At 38.8% G+C, this 25,325-nt stretch overlaps 3 protein-coding genes across 3 annotated transcripts; 2 read left to right on the top strand and 1 right to left on the bottom strand.

Annotated features, from left to right (window-relative positions):
* Window positions 1-8,172: 8,172 nt before the first annotated feature.
* LOC117625767 (putative germin-like protein 2-3) lies at window positions 8,173-8,962 on the top strand. The gene is made up of 2 exons (XM_034357314.1): window positions 8,173-8,287; window positions 8,424-8,962. Exons 1-2 carry the CDS (start codon window positions 8,173-8,175, stop codon window positions 8,960-8,962), a joined length of 654 nt encoding a protein of 217 aa, XP_034213205.1.
* Window positions 8,963-11,734: 2,772 nt separating this feature from the next.
* On the top strand, window positions 11,735-12,527 carry LOC117625769 (putative germin-like protein 2-1). Its single transcript, XM_034357315.1, has 2 exons — window positions 11,735-11,849; window positions 11,989-12,527. The coding sequence occupies exons 1-2, from the start codon at window positions 11,735-11,737 to the stop codon at window positions 12,525-12,527; spliced, it is 654 nt and encodes a 217-aa protein (XP_034213206.1).
* A 2,267-nt stretch (window positions 12,528-14,794) lies between these two features.
* Window positions 14,795-16,801, bottom strand: LOC117626314. Its single transcript, XM_034357982.1, has one exon. It carries the CDS (start codon window positions 15,953-15,955, stop codon window positions 15,002-15,004), a length of 954 nt encoding a protein of 317 aa, XP_034213873.1. The 5' UTR covers window positions 15,956-16,801; the 3' UTR covers window positions 14,795-15,001.
* Window positions 16,802-25,325: the final 8,524 nt, after the last annotated feature.

Genomic DNA, 25,325 nt, shown 5'->3' with positions numbered 1-25,325 from the left:
GAATCTGTATTTTAATTAAAAGAATAAAATTGAGAGACTTTTAATTGTATTAACTCATAAAATTAAGAGACTATGTCTACACAAATCATTTCTATGTAATTATCACATTAAGACATATATACGTAAAATCTATAACATATTATCGTTCATCCATATTATAACAGATGTCGTAAACCATATATGTTTCAAGAAAGTTAAGGGAAACAAAATGAGAAACAAAAGATACAACTAGCCAGCAAGGCTTGATTGCTACTTATTAAAATAGTAGCAAGAAAATCAATGTGATGTGATACAGCCAATAAAAGGCTTAAATTAAGGTACGTAGCAAGGAAATCCATGTGACTATTATGTGAGCCATGTTCTGGATCGGCAGTTTTTCCTTGGTGGAAGGAAGTGTTCCAAAAACAGTGTACCATAAGGAGGATGTGACCCCAAATCCCTTACTTTGAATTCTGAAGTGATGGTTCAAGTCTGTCAATCAAAAACATAAGTGTTTATCAGGGCATAGAAATGCAGATAATCCTGTCAAATAGATGATAGATTGGCAGAAGGGAGAAGAAGAGAGGATCGAAAAATATAATAAAACTGTCTCCGAAAGTTGTTACCTTCAGAATTTTGTCAAATAATACACGTACATTTTATTTGTATTTGTTTTGTTCCGTATCTTACTACCGATGATATAAAGAGAAAACAAAGGTAATATAGTTGGTATCCAAATCAAATTCACTTTTAGCAGTTGCCACTGCCAGCCATCAAATTTGATTCCACCACCCATACCATATGCCTGAGGAGCTCCCTGCATCAACATGGAGATGTTCATATGAAATTAAATAATATTCTTGAAAGAAAATTAATTTGGAGTTGTTATCCTTGTTACTTGTGTTCATTTAAATATTTTTGATACTTTCTTTTGTATTTCTTTCTCTCTTTTTTTAATCTAGGAGGATTTGACATTTCTTTTTGGTCAAAGTACGTGTATAGTCCCTGTAGTTTTCACAAAGTTCAACTTTAATCATGTATTTTCAATTGCATGGGATTTGTTGTTTGTAGTTTGGAAATTGTTCTAATTCAAGAACATCCGTTAACTTCCGTTAATATCTTGTATAAGAGGATCACGTGAACAACACATATGGGAGAACCAAACTTATGGATTTCATATAAGATTAAGGGTGTCAAATGGAAAAGGAAATCGTTTTTGGACACCATTTAAAGCTTCTCATATTCCATTCACAATAGCATTCAAAACAAAAAAACAAAAAAACATTTTGGTTATGCCAAGCAGGCGACTGCTTGTCTTATATGTTTGCTTTACAGTTGAGACAATTGGCTGGAGAGAATTGAACTTTGGAGGGCAAAATCAAAGATCTAGATTGGAATGTTAGTTGCATTGCATCATTTGCTTCTATATATCAACTACATATAAATAGGAAGCTTTCTGCTGCTTTCTTTCACAGCTTTTTTTACTCTTAATTTCAGGCTGATCTCATCAACATGTTGGTTTCCAACATCTTCTTTATCTTCCACTTGATCTTCTTCGTTTTCGTTCCTAATTAAACGGAAATGAAAATGGCAAGAATATATGAAAATGGAAAATTTGGTAACTATATGCCATGTTCACCACCAACATTAGCTTTGAGTCTTTGACAATCTGATGAGAAATCTGGCTCATTGAGAAAGTTCTTCAATGTGGAAAACTGTGGCGCTATATCAAAGTTTACTAAAATGGCTTCCAAGAGCACAAGGATATGTAAAAAATTTGGCAGGCCACACAAATTGTTAGTGTTTTGCTGTTCAACTTGGATTTTGGTGTATAGTTCTGTTTAGAGAGAAAAAAAGAAAAATGAAGAATGCTGTTGAATAACTGCTCTGCTTGCTCAAGATCTGTGAGCAAGGCTTTAGTATATTCTCTACGTAAGTAAAAAATGAGCTCACACGGCATGTACTACATGACCGTTAGCTCTGAGCTGGATTCACACAAGCATCAGTGAATCTCAGCCATCCATCTGTCTTAATTCTAGCTCTTGGCTATTTTAGTTTTTACATGTTTGAAGCCTTACACTTGTCATCTTCTAGGACTAAGTGAATACACAATTAATACTCTAGGCTTAAAAGAAAATCAGGCTCACTACTTACAATTCTACACTCCCCTTTAAATTTTGAGCTGATTTCACACCAAGTTTGTCTTTGAGATAGCAGAATCGATCTTTAGCTAATGACTTTGTGAAGATATCTGCCAGCTGCTCATTTGTAGGACAGTAAATCAAGTTAATGATTCCTTCTTGCAAGGCATCCTTGATGAAATGATACCTTCGATCAATGTGCTTATTTTTCTGGTGAAACACAGGGTTCTTTGTGATAGCAATAGTAGCTGTATTGTCACAATGTAGTGGGGTAGCTTCAGCCTGAAATTCACCAAAGTCTTCCAAAACAAATCTGAGCCAAATTGCCTGTGCAGTTACTTCTGAAGCACTGATGTATTCTGCCTCTGCAGTAGAAAGGGCAACACAGTTTTGTTTGACTGATGCCCAAGCAAAAACACCACTGCCAAAAGAGAAAGCATACCCTGAAGTGCTCTTACTGTCATCCACTGAGCCACTCCAGTCACTATCACAGTAGCCAATTAACATTGCATTCCTTCCTTTCACATACTCCATCCCATAATCAAGTGTCCCTTGAATATACCTGAGAACTCTTTTAGCAGTCCCATAATGCTTATTAGTAGGACAATGCATAAATCTAGCAAGTAGACTAGATGCATACATTATATCGGGTCTTGTAGCTGTGAGGTATAGCAAGCTTCCCACAATCTTCCTATATTGCTTTTCATTTGCTGGACCACTTCCATCTTCTTTGCTTAACTTCTCAGTTGTAACCAAAGGTATGGAGACAGGTTTGCATTCACGTAGGCCAAATTTGCTCCACAAAGATGCTGCATATTTCTTTTGGTGAAGAAAAATGCTAGTGTGAGTTTGAATGACTCCCATTCCTAAAAAATGATGCAAGAGCCCCAAGTCTGTCATTTCATATTTCACCATCATGTCTTGCTTGAACTCCTCTAACATTGATTGACAACTCCCTGTATAAACAATGTCATCTACATAGATGGACACTATTAGAATTTCTGCCTCTCCTCTAGTTTTGGTATAGAGAGTGGCCTCACTTGGACTTTTGGCAAAACCATATTGAGCAAAGTAGGTGTCAATCTCACAGTACCAAGCTCTTGGTGCCTGTTTTAGGCCATAGAGAGCTTTATGAAGCTTGTACACCTTATCTTCACTCCCCTTGACCACAAAACCATCCGGTTGATCTACATACACCTCATCTTCCAAAACACCATTTAGGAAGGCAGATTTGACATCTAGTTGATACAATTTCCAGTTCTTTTGAGCTGCCAATGCAACTAATGTGCGGATTGTATCAAGTCTAGCCACTGGTGCAAAGGTCTCATTGTAATCGACACCTGGTTTCTGAGCATAACCTTTGGCAACCAGCAATGCCTTGTTCTTCTGTACTGAACCATCAAGGTTTAGCTTGGTTTTGAACACCCACTTAACTCCAATTATAGGTTTATCGGTTGGTCTGTCCACCAGCTCCCATGTTGCATTTTTCTCAATCATTGAAAGTTCATCATTCATTGCTTTCATCCAAGATTCATCTTTAGCAGCGTCATCAAATTTTTCTGGTTCCATAATACAAAGATTGCATTGAGCTAGAACATCATCCAGATTTCTCCATTTTAATGGAGTGTGATCAAAAGCTTGAGTATTTCTCATGCTGCTGCTTATATCACTTGTTCTTGGTGATTGAAAGTGATCATGACCTCTAGAAGGTGTCACTTGAGATGAATCATTAGACAATCATATTGTTCTTCATGATTGATCACACTTCCTTGTTCATCAGACATTTGTTTCCAAACCCAAGCTGCATTCTCATCAAACACAACATCCCTTGAGAGTAAAATCTTCTTAGTAGCAGGATCATACACTCTATAACCTTTTTCACAGATTGCATATCCCACAAAAATACCCTTGGTGCTTTTTGCATCTAACTTCTGCCTCACTTCAGTTGATATGTGTACATAACACACACAACCAAATATTTTGAGATGAGCCAGACCTGGTTTTCTCCCACTATATGCCTCAAATGGTGTTTTATCTCCAAGTGCCCTAGTAGGGCACCTATTTATCAAGTAGACAGCTGTATGCACAGCTTCTGCCCACAGATAGTAAGGCAATCCTTTCCCATGAAGCATTGCTTTTGCCATTTCCACCACAGTCCTATTTTTCCTCTCCACCACTCCATTTTGTTGTGGAGTATAGGCCATAGAGAGTTGTCTTTGAATCCCTTCAACTTCACATAACTTGTTGAATTCACAAGATGTGAACTCTCCTCCCCTGTCACTTCTCAAACACTTCACCTTAAGACCACTTTGCAATTCAACCATGGACTTGAATTTTCGAAAACAATTTAGTGCATCAGATTTGTATATGAGAAAATAGACCCAAACCATTCTTGTACAGTCATCTATAAGGAGCATGAAATACTTGTTGCCAGCAATGGATTCATTTTGCATGGGTCCACACAAATCCACATGAACTAGCTCAAGAGGATTGCTTGCTCTCCATGCTTGGTTCTTTGGAAACCATTCTCGATGCTGCTTTCCAAACTGACATCCATCACAGACTCCATCAACCTTTTCCATGAATGGCAGTCCATGCACCATATTCTTCTCTTTAAGTTGACTTAGTCCTTTTAGGTGCAGATGACCCAACCTTTTGTGCCATGTCCAAGTAGAGTTAGACACACTTGCCTTTAGTGCAATATGATCATTAGGTAATAGTGCCAAAGGGTAACACCTATTCCTTTTCATCTCTACTTTGATTACAAGACATTCTAGTGAAGGACCTTCAAAGATGCTGCACAATTTTCCTCCAAATACTAGGTAGTAACCGTGTTCATCCATTTGGCCTACACTTAGTAAATTCTCTTTCAATCCGGGAAGATACATCACTTCCTTGATATACTTTCTGCCTTTGGTAGTATCAATTGCCAATGTGCCCATTCCAGCTACATTCACAAGCTCACCATTTGGCATTTGCACCTTGCCTACCACATTTGTTCTAATATCTATTAGCAAACTCCCATTCCCAATCATGTGGTTGCTACACCCACTGTCTATATACCATTCTCCAGTAACATTTGTGGCAGCAATAGTACTGTTGGCATAGAATAGGTTTCCAGTCACTTCCATTTGATTTGCACAGTTTGCTTTCTGCACATTCTTGCCTGCAGTACACTCCCTAGCCAAATGTCCAAATTTATCACAATTGTAACACTTAGGCTTTCCCTTGTATCTGCATTCTCCAAAATGAAATTTAGAACATACTTTGCACTGTGGTTTTGAACCTTCTTGACCCACTGTTGATGATGAGTTCTGTGCAAAATTGGTGTGCTGAGGCTTGGAGTTTGATTCCCATGGTTTGCCTTTTGGACTCCAATTTTTTTGAGACTTAGATTGACCAGATTGATATCCTCCCTTGTTCTGGCTTTTGGGATTCACAGAAAAATAGGCAAATGCCTTCTCATCCGTATCAATATTATGCAGCTCAAATCGTTGCTCTTGACTCTTTAGAATGGCAATGACTTCCTATAGATCTACTGTTTCCAGACTTTTTGTATTCTCAATCACCAGAGAAATAGGATCATAAACCTTATTTAAGCTAATTAGAACCTTCTAAACGAGCCTTTCATTAGATAGAGATTCACCATATGTTTTCATTTGATTAATCAGCTCATTCAAATGGGTAAGATATGCAGACAGAGATTCATTTTCATGCATCCTAGTATACTCAAACTCACGTCTAAGGTTTTGAAGCTTGACTGACCTGACATGGTCACCACCATGATATTCTCCATATAGCAGATTCCATGCCATTTTAGCTGAATCAGCATTAGCAATGCGAGGGAAGATCTGATCAGAGACTGAGTTCTGAATAATCCCCAGAGCTTTTGCATCCTTCATAAGAATCGCAGCCATCTTCTCATCATCTTCCTCTGTAGATGTTTCCTCAGCTGCCTTCTTCTTCTTCGATTCTGGAATCGTAATTCCTTTCTCCACCAGAGCCCACAACCCATATGACTTGAAGATGGTTATCATTTTGATTCTCCATAACTCATAGTTCTCACCGGAGAAGATCGGAGTTCTTACTTCTGAGCCTCCAGATCCAGACATTGCTAATCTCAGATAACCACAACCAACTTGTTTCAGATATCAAATGAGCTCCAATCGATTGCCACGAGCTTGAGTGAGCACCGATTTAGCTTGATTTCACATATTTGAAAAACGCCCAGATTCAATCGATCCAACTTGGCTCTGAGACCATGTTAGTGTTTTGCTGTTCAACCTGGATTTTGGTGTATAGTTCTGTTTAGAGAGAAAAAAAAAATGAAGAATGCTGTTGAATAAATGCTCTGCTTGCTCACAAGATCTGTGAGCAAGGCTTTTGTATATTCTCTATGTAAGTGAAAAATGAGCTCACACGGCATGTACTACATGACCGTTAGCTCTGAGCTGGATTCACACAAGCATCAGTGAATCTCAGCCATCCATCTATCTTAATTCTAGCTCTTGGCTATTTTAGTTTTTACATGTTTGAAGCCTTACACTTGTCATCTTCTAGGACTAAGTGAATACACAATTAACACTCTAGGCTTAAAAGAAAATCAGGCTCACTACTTACAATTCTACAGAAATCAGTTGTGGATGAGTTGCAACAAATAGTTAGGACATTTATATTTTTGTAAGTGAGACAAGGGCACTGTTTAAGTTTCCTTTATAGAGTACCAGAAAATGTGGTTTTCGATTAGCATAAATTATATAAAATAGATTTTCTTCATCTTCTTCACAATACAATACCTCAGTTTAATCTCGGTCTCTTATTTCTGCATGATTTCTATGTATATGGTCCATTGAATTCAAGCTGGCAAAGCAAAATCCATGCAGTAAAAGTTTCACCTTTGATTTGCAGCATATATAGAACTGTAGAAGTTTGGTATGGCTTGTCCAATCTTTCAATTGTAGAACACAATATAATAATTGAATCACTAATTTTGAATCTGGAAAATAAGAAGAATTGGTTTTAATTTTAAAAAAATTGAGTTTTGTTTAATAATTTTGTATCCCAATAGACGGCCGGTCATGCTGATAAAACAGAAATCTTATTAGGTCAGATTTCTAACAAAATACCTTGTTCCTCATTTATATTGATCACCTTTGCAGCCTTACCTTCACATTTAACCATAAATTTTAGGGCTTTTTTTTTTTTTTTTAATATTTAAAATCCATAATGCAGACAGAAAACACACTATGTAAAAGTACCATAATGCAGACAGCATATCGTCCATATATCCATGAGGAATTGGTGGACCTTTGAACTTCTCATTCCAAGAAAATTTAATCATCATTTTCTTTATAGCCTCTAGTCACTGCACCATATGAAATAAATAATTCATGGTTTGAATTTGCCTTCGAAAGGAGTAGGCATTCATAGAGATGAAGATAAATTTGATTCCTTTACGATCATCCTTTTCACACTGTGACTTAGTCTTGGGGAGAAGCTGGCCAGAATCTGCAAGTGGACAGAGACATAAGGCAATATAACTTATAATCTCACCATTTATCATCGGCCTCTGCCGGAGCAGGGCATGTGCAAACAACTAAAAACATATGCCTTTTTAATTATTAGTTATTATTATATGGTTTCAGAATTTCTGTAAGCTGCTTCTGAATCCTACTTTTCTTGATATGGTTTTGTTATTGATTTTGAAAGTTTATTTTATTGTTACAAAATTAAATCGGACCGGTTAATTTAGCAGGATACTTTGTCTTGATATGTTTAACATATGCAGAATGAGTATTCACTCAAATCACAATGAAGGAACAATTCTTTGAACAATTTTTAGCTAAAGTGTACGTTCAAGAGACTTATCCAGTGTCCATAATGCCGGGCCGGCATAGCTTTTTCTATTATATATTTGTTCTTCATTCAGAATCAGAACCATAACCATCTTCTCTATAAATAACCAAGCTTCTACTTCAGTTGCTTCACATCTCTCTCCCTCTCTCTCAATCCTTTCCATCTCCCATCCCATAGAAGAAGGTGAAAAATTAAGATGGCAAACCAAATGTTGCTATTGACTACTTTGCTAGCCATGACGTGTGCTCTGGTCATTGCTTTTGAGCCTAGTCCTTTGCAAGATTTCTGCGTTGCTGACACTACTAGCTCAGGTTCATATCGAAATTACTGGTTTATGTATATAATTTGCATTTTGAAAAATATGTATGTTTCTTCTTCTTCCTACTTGATCGTACAATGACTTTAACTTTATGAGCTTGTGTTGTCAATTGAACTTGTGCATCACAGCAACAAGAGTGAATGGGCTACCTTGCTTGGACTCCAAGCTAGCACAGGCTGAGCATTTCTTCTTCAGTGGACTTCACATCCCAGGCAACACCTCAAACCCTGTTGGTGGGAAAGTCACCCCTGTCAATGTGGTTCAAATTCCAGGACTCAACACACTCGGCATCTCTCTGGCTCGCATCGACTATGCACCCTGGGGCGTTATCCCTCCCCACACTCATCCCCGTGCCACCGAGATTTTGACCGTCCTAGAAGGCAGCCTCTATGTTGGCTTTGTGACCTCAAACCCTGACAACAAGCTCATCTCAAAGGTCCTTTACAAGGGTGATGTGTTTGTGTTCCCTGTTGGGCTAGTTCACTTCCAGCAGAATGTTGGCAATGGAAATGCCATATCACTCTCTTCATTGAGCAGCCAAAACCCTGGAGTCAACACCATTGCTAATGCTGTTTTTGGAGCCAATCCTTCCATTCCAGGTGATGTTTTGGCCAAGTCTTTCCAGGTGGACAAGTCCGTAATTAGCAGTCTTCAGGCAAAGTTTTAGATGTTTTCCCTGGAAAATAGTTGCTCATATTTCATATTATCCCTCTGTTTATTCTTGTGAATTTGCATCTTGTGAGCTGGATTTGTAGAAGCAGAAGTGTGTATTAAGTCTCCATGAAATCGAATTATTTTGTATGAAATTCTTTGATATCAATTCATATCTGAATTCCCTGAAAATATGTCTAAGAAGCATTTGTTCATGACTTTTTAAAAGAAAAATATCTACCTGGATATTTTTTTAAAAATCAAGTAAAAGAAAAAACACCTTAAAATTGGGTTTTGGTTGAAATTTTCTGCCACAGTTTTCCAACGAACCCAACGCAACATAGACCCGGCAATCCGTGTGATACAAGACGCAGGGGAAAAGGAAAAATTTGTTAGCCTTGTATACTCCAGCTATAATTTCTTCAATCCAACTATAAACCTAGCATTTCATCTTCCAATTTTAGACAATAGATCAGCAAATTCTTAGGCTCACAATAAGTTGTTACTCACACTCATGGCCAGAGTTTTTTCCGCTCCCTTGAATAACAAATCATAAAAAAAATTGTTCTTTAATAATATTTCGCTTACAACCCACTAACCAAAGCATGAAACAAGCACATTTGTGTTAGGGGATTCACTTTACTTTCTGATGAAGGCAAGAATCTCTGCGCCCTGCATTTGTTTCTTAGCAGGACCTACCTGCATTTCTAACAACCCAAGAAGTGAGATTTCAGGACCAAAAAACAAGAAATAAGAGATGACTATGTGTGTATATAAACAGATACACTTGAATGTTTGTAAACTCAACAATGTCTATCAAGAGTCAGAAATTAGTGGCTGCAACTGGTTTTCATAACTTATGATATGAAGGCATTGTTTTATGGAATTTAATGGTTCATGCATTCACTAAGACATGGTCTTTAAACAATGTCTGGAGAGTTTCTTGGATCTTAAGAATGCATATAACAGATATGATGAGAGCATATGTTATAACTCTGTTACTCTAACCAGCATGCTAGGAAGTTAAACATACAAGATGGAACATCTCCTCAGTATATCATCTGCAGCATTGTCTGCTTTTGTATATGAGTTTCACCGGTGCAATTCCTGGATGCAGAGCACCTCTGAACACCACTGATAGCGTTAACGTTAACTTCATAGCCTCAGTTAGTGATAGCAACAACTTCTAGGCGAATAGTTTGTTGTGTGTGTGCGCGTATGTGTGCTTGTGTATTATCTACAATCTACAGCAGTGGGACAAGATAAATTTCTGGGAAGAGCACTAATCTACAAGTACGTGAAGTGTGGGAGTTTGGGGAATGAAAGTGAGGTTAATAGAGGCTGGCAATTACTTAATGAGATGGTGGGAAGTTACCCCATGCTTAATAGAGGCTGTACTGCAGAGCAGGGTTCTCATATCAGGAAATGTGTTGAGATTGAGAGTATAGGAACTGATGCTTTGTTCTTGAGTTCGTATGAATCCATGTCCTCTACTTTACACTTTCCAGAGTTTCGTCCAGATTCCATATACATCATTGATCATGGGTATACATTTGTGCTAATCTACTCCGGAAATGGGAACATTGCTGGTCAAAGCTTCAACCGCGGTACAGGGAGCGAATTACTTGGATTTTGCCCACTATGGTATGAGGAGATGGTTTCACTTTTCTTCTCTACTTTTCCATGTGATAAATTATTAAGCTCTATTCTCATTCCTCAAATGTTCGATTGGAACAGCAATTGTAATCTCATTTTGAGCTCTTTCATTTTGTTCTTATTTGGGAATTGAGATGGTATCATGGTAAGCATGCATGTACTGTCAGTCTCAATTTGTAGCACTTCATTGTCAAATAAAAATCAATCATCAAATTTAAGATTTGCCACAGGACCAATGGACACAGCAAAGTGGAGAAAAACATAAGAAGGGTGATTTCCTAATCCAGATTCCAGATAGAGAAAACACACTAAATAATGGCTATGCATACATCACATAGTTCATACATCTATCCATGAGGAATCGGAGGACCTTTGAACCTTACATTTCAAAAGAATTTGATCATCATTTTTTCTGTAGCCTGTAGCCACTGCACGATATGAAAAATAATAATTCATGGTTTGGATTTGGCTTTGAAAGGAGCAGGCATTCATAGAGATGAAGATAAATTTCATTACTTTACGTTCATCCTTTTCACACTGTGACCTAGTCTTGAGGAGAAGCTGGCCAGAATCTGCAAGTGGACAGAGACACAGGGCAATATAACTTATAATCTCACCATATATCAGCTTTTGCCGGAGCAGGGCATGTGCAAACAAACAAAAATAGATGCCTTATTATTATATGGTTTCAGAATTCTGTACGCTGCTTCTGAATCTTACTTTTCATGGTTTGTTATTGAGTTTGAAAGTTTATTTTATTATTACAAAATTAAATTGGACCCGGTTAATTTAGCAGGATACTTTGTCTGGATATGTTTAACATATGCAGAATTGAGTGAGTATTACTCAAATCACAAGGAATAGAAAATTAATGAAGGAACAATTCTTAGCTTAAGTGTACGTTCAGGAGACTTATCCAGTGTCTATAATGCAGGGCCGGCATAGCTTTGTCTATTATATCTTTGTTCTTCATTCAGAATCATAACCAAATTACTACTACCTTCTCTATAAGTAACCAAGTTTGTACTTCAATAGCTTCACATCTCTCTCCCTCTCTCTCAATCCTTTCCGTTTCTCATTTCCAAGAACTTCACTTAAAATCCCATCCCATAGAAGAAGGTGAAAAATTCAGATGGCAAACCAAATGTTGCTTTTGACTACTTTGCTAGCCGTGACATGTGCTCTGGTCATTGCTTTTGAGCCTAGTCCTTTACAAGATTTCTGCGTTGCTGACACTACTAGCTCAGGTTTGGATCGAAATTACCGGTTTATGTATGCTTTAATTTGCATTTTGAAAAATAAGTATCCTTCTTCTTCTTCCTACTTTATTTTACAATGACTTTAATTTTATGTGTTTGTGTTGTCAATTGAACTTGTGCATCGCAGCAACAAGAGTGAATGGGCTACCTTGCTTGGACTCCAAGCTAGCACAGGCTGAGCATTTCTTCTTCAGTGGACTTCACATCCCAGGCAACACCTCAAACCCTGTTGGTGGGAAAGTCACCCCTGTCAATGTGGTTCAAATTCCAGGACTCAACACACTCGGCATCTCTCTGGCTCGCATCGACTATGCACCCTGGGGCGTTATCCCTCCCCACACTCATCCCCGTGCCACCGAGATTTTGACCGTCCTAGAAGGCAGCCTCTATGTTGGCTTTGTGACCTCAAACCCTGACAACAAGCTCATCTCAAAGGTCCTTTACAAGGGTGATGTGTTTGTGTTCCCAGCTGGGCTAGTTCACTTCCAGCAGAATGTCGGCAATGGAAATGCCATATCACTCTCTTCATTGAGCAGCCAAAACCCTGGAGTCAACACCATTGCTAATGCTGTTTTTGGAGCAAATCCTTCCATTCCAGATGATGTTTTGGCCAAGTCTTTCCAGGTGGACAAGTCCGTAATTAGCAGTCTTCAGGCAAAGTTTTAGATGTTTTCCCTGGAAAATAGTTTCTCATATTTCATATTATCCCTCTGTTTATTCTTGTGAATTTGCATCTTGTGAGCTGGATTTGTAGAAGTAGAAGTGTGTATTAAAATCTCCATGAAATCGAATGGTTTTATGAAATTCTTTGATATCAATCTTGAAACATATCTGAATGCCCCTAAGTGAAAACATTTTCCGAGAAGCAATTTTTCATTAATTTTTATTTTAAGGAAAAAAAACTACCTAGACATTAAAAAAATAAAGTTTAAAAAAAAACCCCTGAATATTGGGTTTTCGTTGAAATTTTCTGCCACAGTTTTCCAACGAAGACAACGCAATAGACCTGGCAATCCGTGTGGTTCAAGGCGTTTGGACAGAAAAATTTGTTAGCCTTGTATTTGAAAACAGCAGTAATCCAACTACAAACCAGCAAATTCATAGGCTAACAAGAAGTTGTTACTTACTCACACACTCATGGCCAGAGTTTTCTTCCCTCCCTTGAATAACAAATAATAAATAAATTGTTCTTCTATATATTTCACTTACAACCCACATACCAACTCATGAAATAAGCACATTTGCGTTATGGAATCCATGAATAGAACTCTATAAATGTTTTCATTATTGTGTTTCCCTTTACTTCCTGATGAAGGCAAGAACCTTTGTGCCCTAGACCTGCCTGCATTTCTAACAACCTAAGAAGCGAGATTTTAGGACCAAAAAACAGCACATAAGAGATAGATATATGTGTTTGTGTGTGTATACACACACTTGAATGTTTTTAAACTCAACAATGTCTACCAAGTGTCAGAATTGAGTGGCTATAACTGGTTTTCATAACTTGCTTATGATTTGAAAGGCATTGTTTCATGGAATTTAATGGTTCATGCATTCACTAAGACAAGGTCTTTAAACAAGGTTTCGAGATTTTCTTGGATATTAAGAATGCATGTAACAGATATGATGAGAGCAGATGTTTTAACCCTGTTACTCTACCCCGCATGCTTGCATCCTCTGCTAGGAAGTTAAACCTGGACGATGGACCATCTCCTCAATATATCATCTACAACATTGTCTGTGTTTGTGTGTGCAATGACTGGATGCACAACACAACTGATAGCGTTAGCGTTAGCTTCATAGCTCAGTTGATGATATCAACAACTTCTAGGTGAATGTGTACGTGTGTGTGTAGTGCTCTACAAGTACCTGAAGCGTGGGAGTTCAGAGAAAGCAAAGTGAAGTCAATAGAAGCTGCAAATTGTTTAATGAGATGGTGGGAAGTTACTCCATGCTGTCTAGTTGATCTTCTGTGCACAGCAGGGTTCTCATATCAGGAAATGGAGTTCATAAGAGCATGCTTATCTTCCTTAGAAAAGACACACAGATTAATCTGATTGGGAAGTAGGTGGCAAAACAAAATAAAGAGGTCAGGTACTCAAACTCATTAAGCTCATGCCCTGTTATCAACTTCTGTGGAAAGGCAGCTCAATAAACTGAGAATTGCAGAAACAAGAATCATCAAAGAAATGCAGAAATCAGTCACCAATGTAGTGTTATCAAAAGAAAGGAATTGATGACAACATGGAAAGTGAGCAGCTAAATCAATATCTAAAGAATGGAATGAAAGACCACAGCAAATGGTACCAAATGAAAAGGTGGAGAATAGATCCAAGGTTTTTGAGAAGCTTCCAGATACTGGGTCCCTGTTATTTTATTGTTTTCTTTTAACCAATTAGATTACAATTGCCTTGACATAAAGCACAAAGAAGAATTTCCAAATACAACTGCAGAAATTAGAATAAAAGGTCGATACATTATTAAAAGCACTCAGTGATGAGTTTTGATAGGTAAATCCATTGTCAACATTCCTGTTCAATAGAAGATAATGATTGTGTGAATCCCGTGATTGTATTTGAAAAGGTGATCAACTATGAACGCGGTCGTCTTCTAGCATCATCATTTCTTTTTCTCACACTAACATTACTTAATTGCATTCAACTTTTCCAATCTTCTTCTAAAAGATTCCAACCCCAATCCTAATTAAAAGTTTCAATTTAGACTTCAGAAAATAAGAAAAAATGAGGATGATTTGAAAAAATTAAGCTTATTGAAGTTCCTCACCATCTGTATAACAAAGTCGCTCAATACTTTTGGAGCAACTTTTGAGGCAAACGAGTGTCTTTTGGCCAGTATTTTCTGCACCCCAGTCTACAGCAGAACAACAGATATAATGAAAAAATGATTTGGCTATCACAAATAAACGAAATCAATACAAGGAAACAAGAACTATGTACTATTGATTTGTATCTGTAACAATTTTACAGTTTTGAGTACAACACCTCAAGCTGGGTTTCCAACGAAAAGGTTGGAATTTCTATCACACTGAGCTTTCACATTCAGACTACAATTCGAGACTTGAATTCAAGAACCCTATATCTGAAGAAAAACAAGACATCACTATAACAACCACAGATATTCTAACTTGAGATTGGGACAGAACACCGGCATATTTTTACCGATCTCCTCAGGCTTCCAGCCAACTTCGGCATAAAGCAGCTAGTGATTGTAAGCATCAGGGCTACAATCCGACCTCCGAAAAGTCCAGCAAGAACAATTAGAAAGAGAACCAGATACCCTAAATTCCCTTCTCTTCCCTTCCTTTCAACAATCAAGGGTGTTTCTCCGCCAGCCAATGATCCTTCGCCAAGATCAGAAACTCCATTAAATCCTTGGATTTCACTTTTCTCTTCTGCAGAAAACACCGACATGTTTTCGCTTTCCTGTTCCTCTTGTTTCTCATCTTTATGGTTAAAATGTTCTTCACATCCCTCTAACTTATCATCTCCCATGTGACAAGAAACTTCACTGCTTAGGAGAGGCTCCAGCTCCGGTTCATTTTGCTTACACTTTCTGCGCAACTTCTTAGGCACAAATTTCTTGATAAGTTTTGATTTAATGTTAGAATTTTTGCCACCCTTGCTCTTCTTATCTGCTATAAATTCACCTCCATCTTCACCACTCTCCACTACCTTTATCTTCTTATAATCCTTACCAAGCAACTCAACCAAAGTTATTTCACCGACTGCTTTTTCTGCATCCACCACCGTCCTCTTCTCATAATCCATACCAAGCAACTCAACCAAAGTTTTATCACCAACATCTCTCTTATCCACGACCCTCTCCTTCTCATAATCTGCACCAAGTAAATCAATCAAAGGTTTGTCTCCACCAGTTTCATCAACACACACACTTCCCTTCTTGTTAGACTCAACAATCTGAATCTCTCCAATAGCAGAGTCTGAATCACTCGTAGCATCAACCAATTCAAACACAAAATCCCCAGTCTTTTCACATACAATCACCCCCTTCAAATCCTCACTCTCATGAAAACCATTCAGAAATAATAAAAATGAAGACGCCCTCTGAGCCATGTTTTGCAAGACAGGTTTCGCTTTCGAGCATGGTTTGAAGAAACAAGCCAAATGCTTACCCGCGTATTCAAGAAACAGAAGCAGAAAAGCAGACAATGTGACCCCAACAGCGAGCTTCTTGGTACTCAAAGCCAAAACCACCACCGCGAATATCTTCAACACCGCCAGCAAAACCGCTCTCCAATTCCCACCGACGCATTGCTCATCATCAACAATCCGATTCTCAACATGGGTCTCACCCAAAACCCGAAACTCACCAGCTTCAACACCGCGATCACCTTGCTTCCCAGCTCAAATTCTTGACCTTTGGTGAACTGGGTTGCACCAAAATCCCGAAATTGCCCGAACCCAGTTCACAATTCGCTGTGATCCGATCGCTGACCTGGTCAGCCGACGGGTTATTCTTCTTCCTGTTCTTGTTCTTTTTCGACGGCTTTTTCAAGTGATCGCGGTTCTTGACGAAGAGGTCGACGAGGGAGGTCGGAAAACCAGTCTGGACCACGAGTGAACCGCCCCGTTTCGGTGATTGGAGATCGGCGACGAATTGGGAAATTCGGTTCACCCGCATCTTCTTCCACGGAAGCGGCATGGTCAGTGAAAATTTGGGAAAAAAAAAAACAGAGCTTCAGAATTGGTTTCCAGAGGAAACTCAATTTCTTATTTAGATGTGAGGAAAAAAGGACTTTACTTTGGCTTTATTTTATAGCAGTTCGTCGTCCCCTGTTTCTGAAAAAGAATTGGACTTTAATATCAACAATTTAAAAATTAATAAAAAAATTCAGAAAAGGGTTTGCGAAAGTGAGAGGAAATTATGAGCAGAGTAGAGTGGTTGAAAGTTGAAAGGTTGAAACTTTGAACGCGGTGCGGCTTCTTATGGGTGGGGAAGAGAGAGAGAGAGAGAGAGAGACTTGGAAATTCCTTTTCTGTCTTTTCTGTTTCTGCGTTTAGGAAATTTTATTTTGTTTTGTTTTGTTTTCGTGGCTCTGTGGAAAATGGGATTGAATCTCTCAAATAATAAAATAGGAATGCTAGCAATTTTCTTTCTAATTTTCTTTTTTGAATTTTTTTTTAATAACAAGTGTTATTTTCTTTACACTTAAAACAATGTCATTAATGTATCACACAATTTAGTTTTTGTTTTTCAAGTTTACCCTTTTAAAATGTATTGGCTTTTATATTTCCTTCAATTTATTCAAATTTTGTTATAACTTCTTTAGCACATTGTTAAAAAATAAATAATTTAAAAACATTTAAAAACACGTCATATTTTTAAAAAATAAAAATAAAGTTTGTTTCATGACATTGTTATCATCTTTATTTTGTTTTTAACAAAACACGCATTCTCTTTGGAAAAATTAAAAATTAATACATTTAATAAAGGTAAACTTAGAAAACAAAAACTAGTTTGTGTGATGCATTAATGACATTGTTTTTAGTGTAAGGAAAGTGACACTTGTCATAAGAAGAAGGGAGAAGGTCCAAAAGAGAAGGTTAGAGAGAAGGTTGCTAGCACTTCCCATAATAAAAAGCTCTCGTTTAGTGACATTTCTGTTTTCGTTTTCATTTTTCAGTTCAAAATTTTGGTTTTTTGTTTTCCATTGGGTAAAAGAGAAGAGTGAGGATGGGATCAATAACAAAGAGAACTACAACAAACAGAACGGTTTCAAATTTGATTTTAGTTTTCATTGTAAAAATTATATGTATTTGTTATGTTGAATTGCAGTGAACCTTTAATTTAGTTATTTATTTTATCCTAACTTAAATTCTTAAAGTTCGATGATATACAAATGTTCGGTTTGGAACCTTCATATTTACAGCTAACATTCACTTTAATAAGCAAGTCCACTGGGCGGTTTGAATAAAAAGTCCCTTGTGGTGGTTTCTTCTGAGCAATGGTTAGATTGAAGTTCTCCATCACCCATTTTAATATATGTTCTCAATCAAATCCTAGTCCCAAAACCCGCTCCCCAACGTCACTTATGGTGCTTATTATTTTAATAAAGCATCTATTCCCGAAAAAAAAAAAAAAACTTCGGTCATGTTCTCTAAATTTGATTCTACATCATTTTTGACTGAGATTGATGCAAATCACCCAATTGTTCTTTGGAAAGATTCTTGTTCTTGTTTATTTGTTCGCTCTTATGCTCAGGTAGATCGCTAGAAATCATATTTTCCCCATATCTGTTATGGATGAGGTGATGGGTGTAGCCACAACGGCGCTTCTTTAGGTGGTGGTGGTGGTAGGGTTCGTCTAAGTGCATGGGTTGTTTTAGGGTATCTTGGGTTTATAGGTTTGTTTGGGCTTATGGCTAATTGTGGTGATATGGGTTAGTAGTCTTCATGTGGCTTTTGTCCCGTGTTAGTTTTGCTTTTAGCATATTAGTTTGGCGCCCTCTTGGAATGGGTATTTTAAATGTCTTGTTGATGTCTTTGATTATATTGTTGAAGTTTATCTAATAAGGTTTCTATTTGAATTTTTTTTTTAATTTTAAAAAGGACACATATTAACCTAAGATTTAGTTTTAGAGTACTGGGAGGGCATGGATCTTAACTTTTTTTTTTTTTTTAATACATCTCAACTTCAAAATATTAAATGAATTGAAATAGTACTTGAATTAGCTAAAGAAAAGTATCTCTTGAAATCTCCCGTTGGCCAAGTGGCTAACAAGTGTAATTTGTAAATATCCCATCCCATTGAACTTCCTGCTTATTTTATTATTGTTATTTGTTTTGCTATCCAAGAATGATCGACCTAACCATTGTCCAATACGCAATTCCCATCTGGTGCTTAAAATGATAAGAGCCCCAAAATTATAGAAAACCCTTTGATTGGTTGTTTGTTTAGATAAGAATTTGCTTACTTTTTCTAAAACAAAAATAAATTATTAACAACAAAAAAAAAAGTCATCACATCATATAAAACTGCCATGTGTAGGAACAAATTTCACCCCCAAAAAAAGCCTATTTTATCACCTTTCAGCCTTTCTCATATGTCCCCCACTCCACACTGAACACCACTTGATAACATTGTTGGACTAGGCTAAGATATTTCTTAGATGGGACCCAATTACCATGTTGTGATTAGAGACATTTAGAATCCAATGGTAGCCATGCTTTTGTCACACAAAGATAAACAATAAAAAGAAAAGGGACTAAAGTGATAATGGCCAATAGGGTTTAGTTCAATAAAATAAAAAGTCATCAATTTACAGAAAAGAGGTCTCAAGTTCGAACTCTTTACATCTTAGTTGTATGTCTGTGTGTAAAAAATCTCACTTTCCTTTAGTTTAAAGTATCACTTGTACTAAAAAAGACTAAAATGAAAATTGAAAAAAAAAAAATTGAAACCTGGTCAATAATTAATCGTATAGATTCCATGCATTATTTACTAAAATAATGTAGTTTGTTACCATCAACTAAAGTATGACTATGATGGTTAGAAAACAAAACAAAAAATAAAAAGGGTATGTGGTTAGTGTGCATGTATATTCTTATGGTTTTTCACATAAAGCCCTCTTTCTGAAAAAGGGTTGATATTTCCTTGCACCAAAAAAAGCAAAAACAGCTCAATTGGTCTTTAGCCTGTGATCGTGTAAAATGGGAAAATCTTACAAGTTTTGGTGGGATTCTAACTTTATCAAGTGCGTATTTGTTTATGCGTTTTGCATTAAACAACAGATTAAATTTCCAAGTTGGGGTTTTCTCATTGAACTTATGTGAAACGTGTGCTTAATTACCCGTTCAAAAATTTACACAAGGGAGAGCTTTGAGAGAATGTATACATAGACGCATCAAAAAAGAAAACGCACGTTGAATTAATGATGATGTTTGACTGCATTTTTGTGGTTTTTACTCATTTGGTCACATGCTTTTTGATTTGGGACAGCTTGTTACAACTAGTTTCCTTCTTTACCACTGCAAAGTACAAAACACAAAAGCAAAGTTGAAAGCGTGTAAATGAAACCGAGTTTGAAACTTTGAAAATAAAAACACATTAGAATGATGTTAGTTTTACATGCGTAGATAAGAGATGGGTTTGTCGCTTACCAACATGACCAAATTCAGATTGAGCTTGAATTAGGGGGCTCAATCCATATGAATTCAACTTGGATCTGCTTGAATTTAAGTTCAAAACTTCAATTAAGCAAGCTAAGTTAGCTTAGGTTATCCATCAAATCTGCCTGACTTGCATTTTTAGACAAGAGAATTTTCATGCAATAAGTATGTCATTGTGACAGTATCTCAAACCCATCACACAATGTAACGTGAAAAAGTTAAAATGTATTACAATGCATGATTAATTTAGGAATACTTCACAATGACATCCCGATAAAGACACGTTTCTCTGCCTAAAGAGAGCTAGGTTGGTAATTTAGAAACTTTACACCACATAAATCTAACACAAAATCAACAAAAGGATTGTACCACCTAACCATGAACTCCCCTTATGGAAATCAAGCTGGAAAGCACACTTCACGGTGCCATTCTACATGGGCCTCTCCATTTTGTACTATAAGCCTACAAGTGGAGATGAGCTAAGTTCCATATCAAGTGGGAAAAGATATTGACCATCTTCAAGTGAACAACAAAATCTCTCTTGTTTAACAATATCATACATACGCATTCATCATCTGACATCTGTATTCACAATGAGATTATAATTACGGAAAAAAGAAAAAGAAAAACAAAGCCAAAATTAAAAAGTATGAAGCCCAAAACTTGTCATGCCCATCAAGCAACAATGATATGGGCCTATAGCCTAAGCCCAATATATTGAGCATACATAAACTCTATAGATTAATACTGTTCGCCCGTTTTCGCGTTTAACTCCTGTGATGGAAGGGCGAAGTTCCCCACTGGCTTGGAGACCATGTACTGGTCAAGCAAGTCAGCTTTCTTTGGTGTGCGAGCGTGCCACTGCTAGCAACGTGAATTCTAGCAGACTTCTTTTAGAATAGATAACTTGCGCCCCAAGTTACTGACTTCTAAAAATCAAACGATTGTGAATTTGGGTGAGGAATATCTCCCAAGTAAGTTCTTTTCTTGCCTTAGACTGGTAAGGACTTTCATAATTTATCTCAGTATATAAAGAAAACGGCTGTTCTGGCCAGAAGTGTTTGATAGAAGTGGACTGTTTTAGGCAGAACTGCCTTTTGCAAGATAATAAATACACATATTTAACTCTAGACAAGTTAAAGGACTGTCGGAACTTCGTTTCCGCTTGAATGGAAGACTCTGCTGTAGGCTGGACTGGACATATCTGGATTGGTCCGCACTGCTTTGTGACTTCAAATGCTAGGTTGACCTGCAAATCGATACCAAAGTTGGATTTTGGCAGAGCTTTACGTTTTCTTCACGCTTTGTGAGGCCTTTTGAATAGGCAGAACTGCAACTCCTCCTGCTTGAAAGGGACAGAAGTGGCTATTCTCGATGGTCTGATGAGCTAAGGATCGTACTACGAGAGTTGTTCTGCTTGAATAAGACTCGTCCTGAGTTTTCTGGGGTCTCTACGTCTGTGAAAACTCAAACTCTGCTTGTCTTGGCTTTTGCTGAACCAAATTTGTAACGAGGTGTCTCGTTCTAGAAGACTTGTTTTCTAAGTCTGAATTTCGGATTTCAAGTGAGCTCTTGGCTTTTTCTTGGTGTTGTGTTTTTGATTGATGAGTTGATTGTCCTTTTCTTTCTTGCCTGCTTCTGTTTTTATAAGAGATCCTCTTCTGGAGGTGTTTTCTAAATTTTAAATGGGCGGCAAAAAGATCTCTTAGAAAAGATCTTTATCAACCGTGGCAGACAAGTTCTCAATAGTCTCCAGTGATCCCTTCCCTAGTTCCCTGGGTGACTGCTTTTTGTTTCAACCAACGCCAACGCTTGTGTGTGCTTTTCATGGCGGTTTGGTTTTCTTCTGTACTTTCTGAATAATTCCTTATTTCCTGTTCTAATTGAGAAGGCATGGCCTGTGAATCCTTTTGAAAAGATGGACTATTGTCTTCGGGGCAAAACAAATCTCTGAAAATAGGTGGGCTTCTTGATTTCCTGTCGGCAGTTTCCCGGAGACGTCTCTTCCCATAAAAACTCTAGTTGAAAATGTTGACCCTCTCAATAGCTGAGGTAGCCACGTGGGAGATATATATTTTTTTTAGTTTCTTGGGCTTGAATCCAAACAAATTCTGTGGGCTGATCTTTTAAAGCCCGGATGACAGTTTCTTTCTTTTGGGCTTTCTTGGGCTGGGAACTTTTGTCTTTGATAAAAAACGTAAAGCCCAAGCCGTCTGGATCCTAATTTTATTGTCCCCAAGCTTTTGGGCCGAGTGGGAAATTTCATTATGGGTTTTATCTTTTTCTGATTTTGGCGCGTCAATTTTAGGCCCAAACAATGCCCCCTAAGTCTGAATCGTTTCAGAAACTGAAACGGTTTTCAGACTTAATGTTTTTTGTCATTAATTTGCGCGCCAGTCGTCTGCCACGTTCGCCTGTCACGAACTAGAGTTCGTGGGAAGAAACGGCTAGTTATTAGCTAGTTTACTAGCCCGTAATTATCAGGTGCCGTCCTTTCTTCCTCTCTCCCACGTTTTCAAATCTTCCTTTAAAACAAAGCTTAGTTTCGCCATTTCTGAAAAACCTGCCCCTTTCGACTTCGTCTTTCCCTGAGCCTTTCTTTCGGGATTTCCCATCGTCTCCTTCGAACTTTCTCCATTTTTCCTCTCTTTACTCCCCTTCTTTTGAATTTGAAATGTCTTCCCCAAGGTCCCGTGCTCAATCCTCTTCGGCCTCAATTCCTCCTGATTACATCACTGGGAGCGGGATTGATGCCCACGCGATAGAAGTTAGGAGCAAGCTTCATCCTTTTGCCCAAAAGAATCTGGATGAGAACGTTCTTCATTTGTTCGAGAATACCCTGGTGCTGGGGCCTCACTGGTTTGGCCCTGTTCCGGCTGAGGCGGCAGAACTGCTAAAAAAGGACGCCGAGGCTCCTTTGTGCTTCGAGAGTACTTCTGCCCTGGCTTCTCATTCTTGGGTTAGCAAGAATTTGAGTCGATCTTTCCCGTCTGGTGAGGTGAGGAACAGTCCAGTCAAATGGGCAGACTGGATTGACAGACTTCTCCCGAGATATGGGGGTCACTGGAGGAGAGCTGGGATCTATGACGCCATTCTTCTGTCCAAGCAATCGATCAACAGGGATGAGAACCTGCTTGCTGCTGCTTTGTGCTTCTGGAATTCTGCCAGTAACACATTTGATTTCCGTGTGGGTCCCATGGCTCCTACTTTGCTGGATATGGCTCAGATTTTTGGGTTTAGGCCCCATGGCAGGCCTGTTGATGCTGTTGGAGATTATCACAGGCGAAAGAACCAGGAGAAAGTGGCTATTCCCTTTACTATCTCTCCAGCCACGATCAACCAGAACTGCTCCTTTCTCCAATTATCTGAAGAAATTTAGCGCTGAGAAGGACAAGGATCAGCAGCATATGTTGTTCCTTCTGTATTGGCTGAACCGATTTGTCTTCCCCAATCGCTCTTCGGCAGTTCTGCTTGAATATAGGCATCTGGCAGAAGCGCTTCACAATCACACTGATGTGGGGCTTGGGCCAACAGTTCTGGCTCATCTTTTCAAGAATCTATACACTGCCACCCTTGAGAATCCATTGAACCTGTCTGCTCCTGGTGCATTCTGGATGATCCAGATCTGGCTGCAGGTATATTTCCCCGAGTTAAGATTTCCAGACATAGTTCTGCCTGAAGACCAAGTTCTGGCCCTTCCCCTGATGTCGGCAGAAGTGCCCAAGCGCTCTCTTGAGGAATATTTGATGTTCTTCAGGCATTGCACCAAGAGGTCGGCTGCTCAGTGGCAAGTGGTGATCAGAAGGACCTATCCTTGGTTCCAGACTGGATTTCGGCTTTTTGAGAAGGAGCCAGAAGACGAGGCTGCCAGAACAGACTTCAGGAAGAAATTTCTGAGTATCACCTTGCCCAGAGATCTGCCCCATGGTGGGGGTAAGCCTCCAAATTATCATCTGGGGGCAGAAGTCTACCATCCCAACTTCTGTGCAAGGCAGCTTGGCTGCCCTCAGCTCATTCCGCTGAAGTCATATCGGAGCTGTAACCGGGCCTCTTCCTGGAGAGATGCAGATGATCTGGAGGTGCACAAGGATGCTCGGTGTGCAGTGAATAAGATCAACAACAGCGCGGATGCCCTCTATCCCTCATGGGAACCAAATTCCTGCAGTTCCGCCGATTTTGACACTTGGTGGTATGCCAGATTTCAAAATCTGCCTGCCTCTGTTACCGCCCTGAAGGTGCTCTTCGATGGCTGGGAGAACTGGCTAGTTTTTGCGGATGGGGAGGCTAGAGCGCATATGATCCAGACCATCAAGGATATCAACGCACAGACTATAGAAGGTAGGCATCTGATTCTGTCTGTTTGTTTGCTTTGTCTTGATAGCCGACTTTTGACATATATTCTGCCCGTTATTAGATCCTTCTCTGACAAAGAACGTGGGTGGACAGTCTGTCCAGGCCGGAGAAGTGATTGGTAAGCCTTCTTCCCTTTGATTTTCTCCTGTCTTTTCCTGTTGGATTGGCTTCTAATCTTTACCTGTTTGGTGCAGTCTCTTCTGTCATTGCCGCCGGGGATTTGGAGCTCCCTTCCGCTGATGAAGAGGATGATATTGGGGCAGAACAGACCCCTGTCGAGGCTGTTCCTTCTGGTAGAAAGAAGAGGAAAGGGGCTGGTATTCCTGGTGAGTTTGGAACATTCCAACTGTTCTTTCTGAATTTATTCTGCTTTCTCTTTTCTAATCTTTTGCTTTTGTTCTGTCCAGCTGGGAGTCCTTCTCCTCCTCCCACTAAGTTAAAAAAGCTTAAGAAGAAGGGTGAAGTGGAGTACTTTGCCGCAGAAGAGGCCGCAGCAATCCCGGTCAGTCCTTCTGGGACGGATGACGAGCTGCGGGAAGCTTTTGAGGAGGTGGAGCAGGAAAAAGAGCTGCAGGAGCTGGAGGAGGTGTCCCAAAAGAAGGTGGCTGGGGCGGAAGATGATGTGAGTTTTAGTCTGTGACTTGCGTCAGTTTTTCTTTCGCTTTATTCCTTCTGTTCTGACCTCCTTTTTGTAGGATGAGATTCCTGCTGAGGTGATAGCGGAAAGCATTGCCTTGGCGCAGAAGCAACAAAAGGGTCCAGGTGCTGAGCTGACTAGTTCAGAACTGGCTCTTTTTGAGGATGCTGAGGCAGAACACTCTACTGCCGCTCCAGAGGCCGAGGATCGGGTGAAGCCATCTATATCAGACCCTGTGGATCAGGCAGAACTGACCGTCGTGGTTCCAGAGGCTGAAGTGGGAACAACTGCCGCTGCTCCTGTGGTTGTGGTAATTTCCTTCTC

The sequence above is a fragment of the Prunus dulcis genome, chromosome 4 (assembly GCF_902201215.1).
Source record: "Prunus dulcis chromosome 4, ALMONDv2, whole genome shotgun sequence".
In the NCBI taxonomy this organism is placed as follows: domain Eukaryota; kingdom Viridiplantae; phylum Streptophyta; class Magnoliopsida; order Rosales; family Rosaceae; genus Prunus; species Prunus dulcis.
Note: the sequence above shows the minus strand (reverse complement) of the source record. Positions and strands in the feature narration are given on the sequence as shown.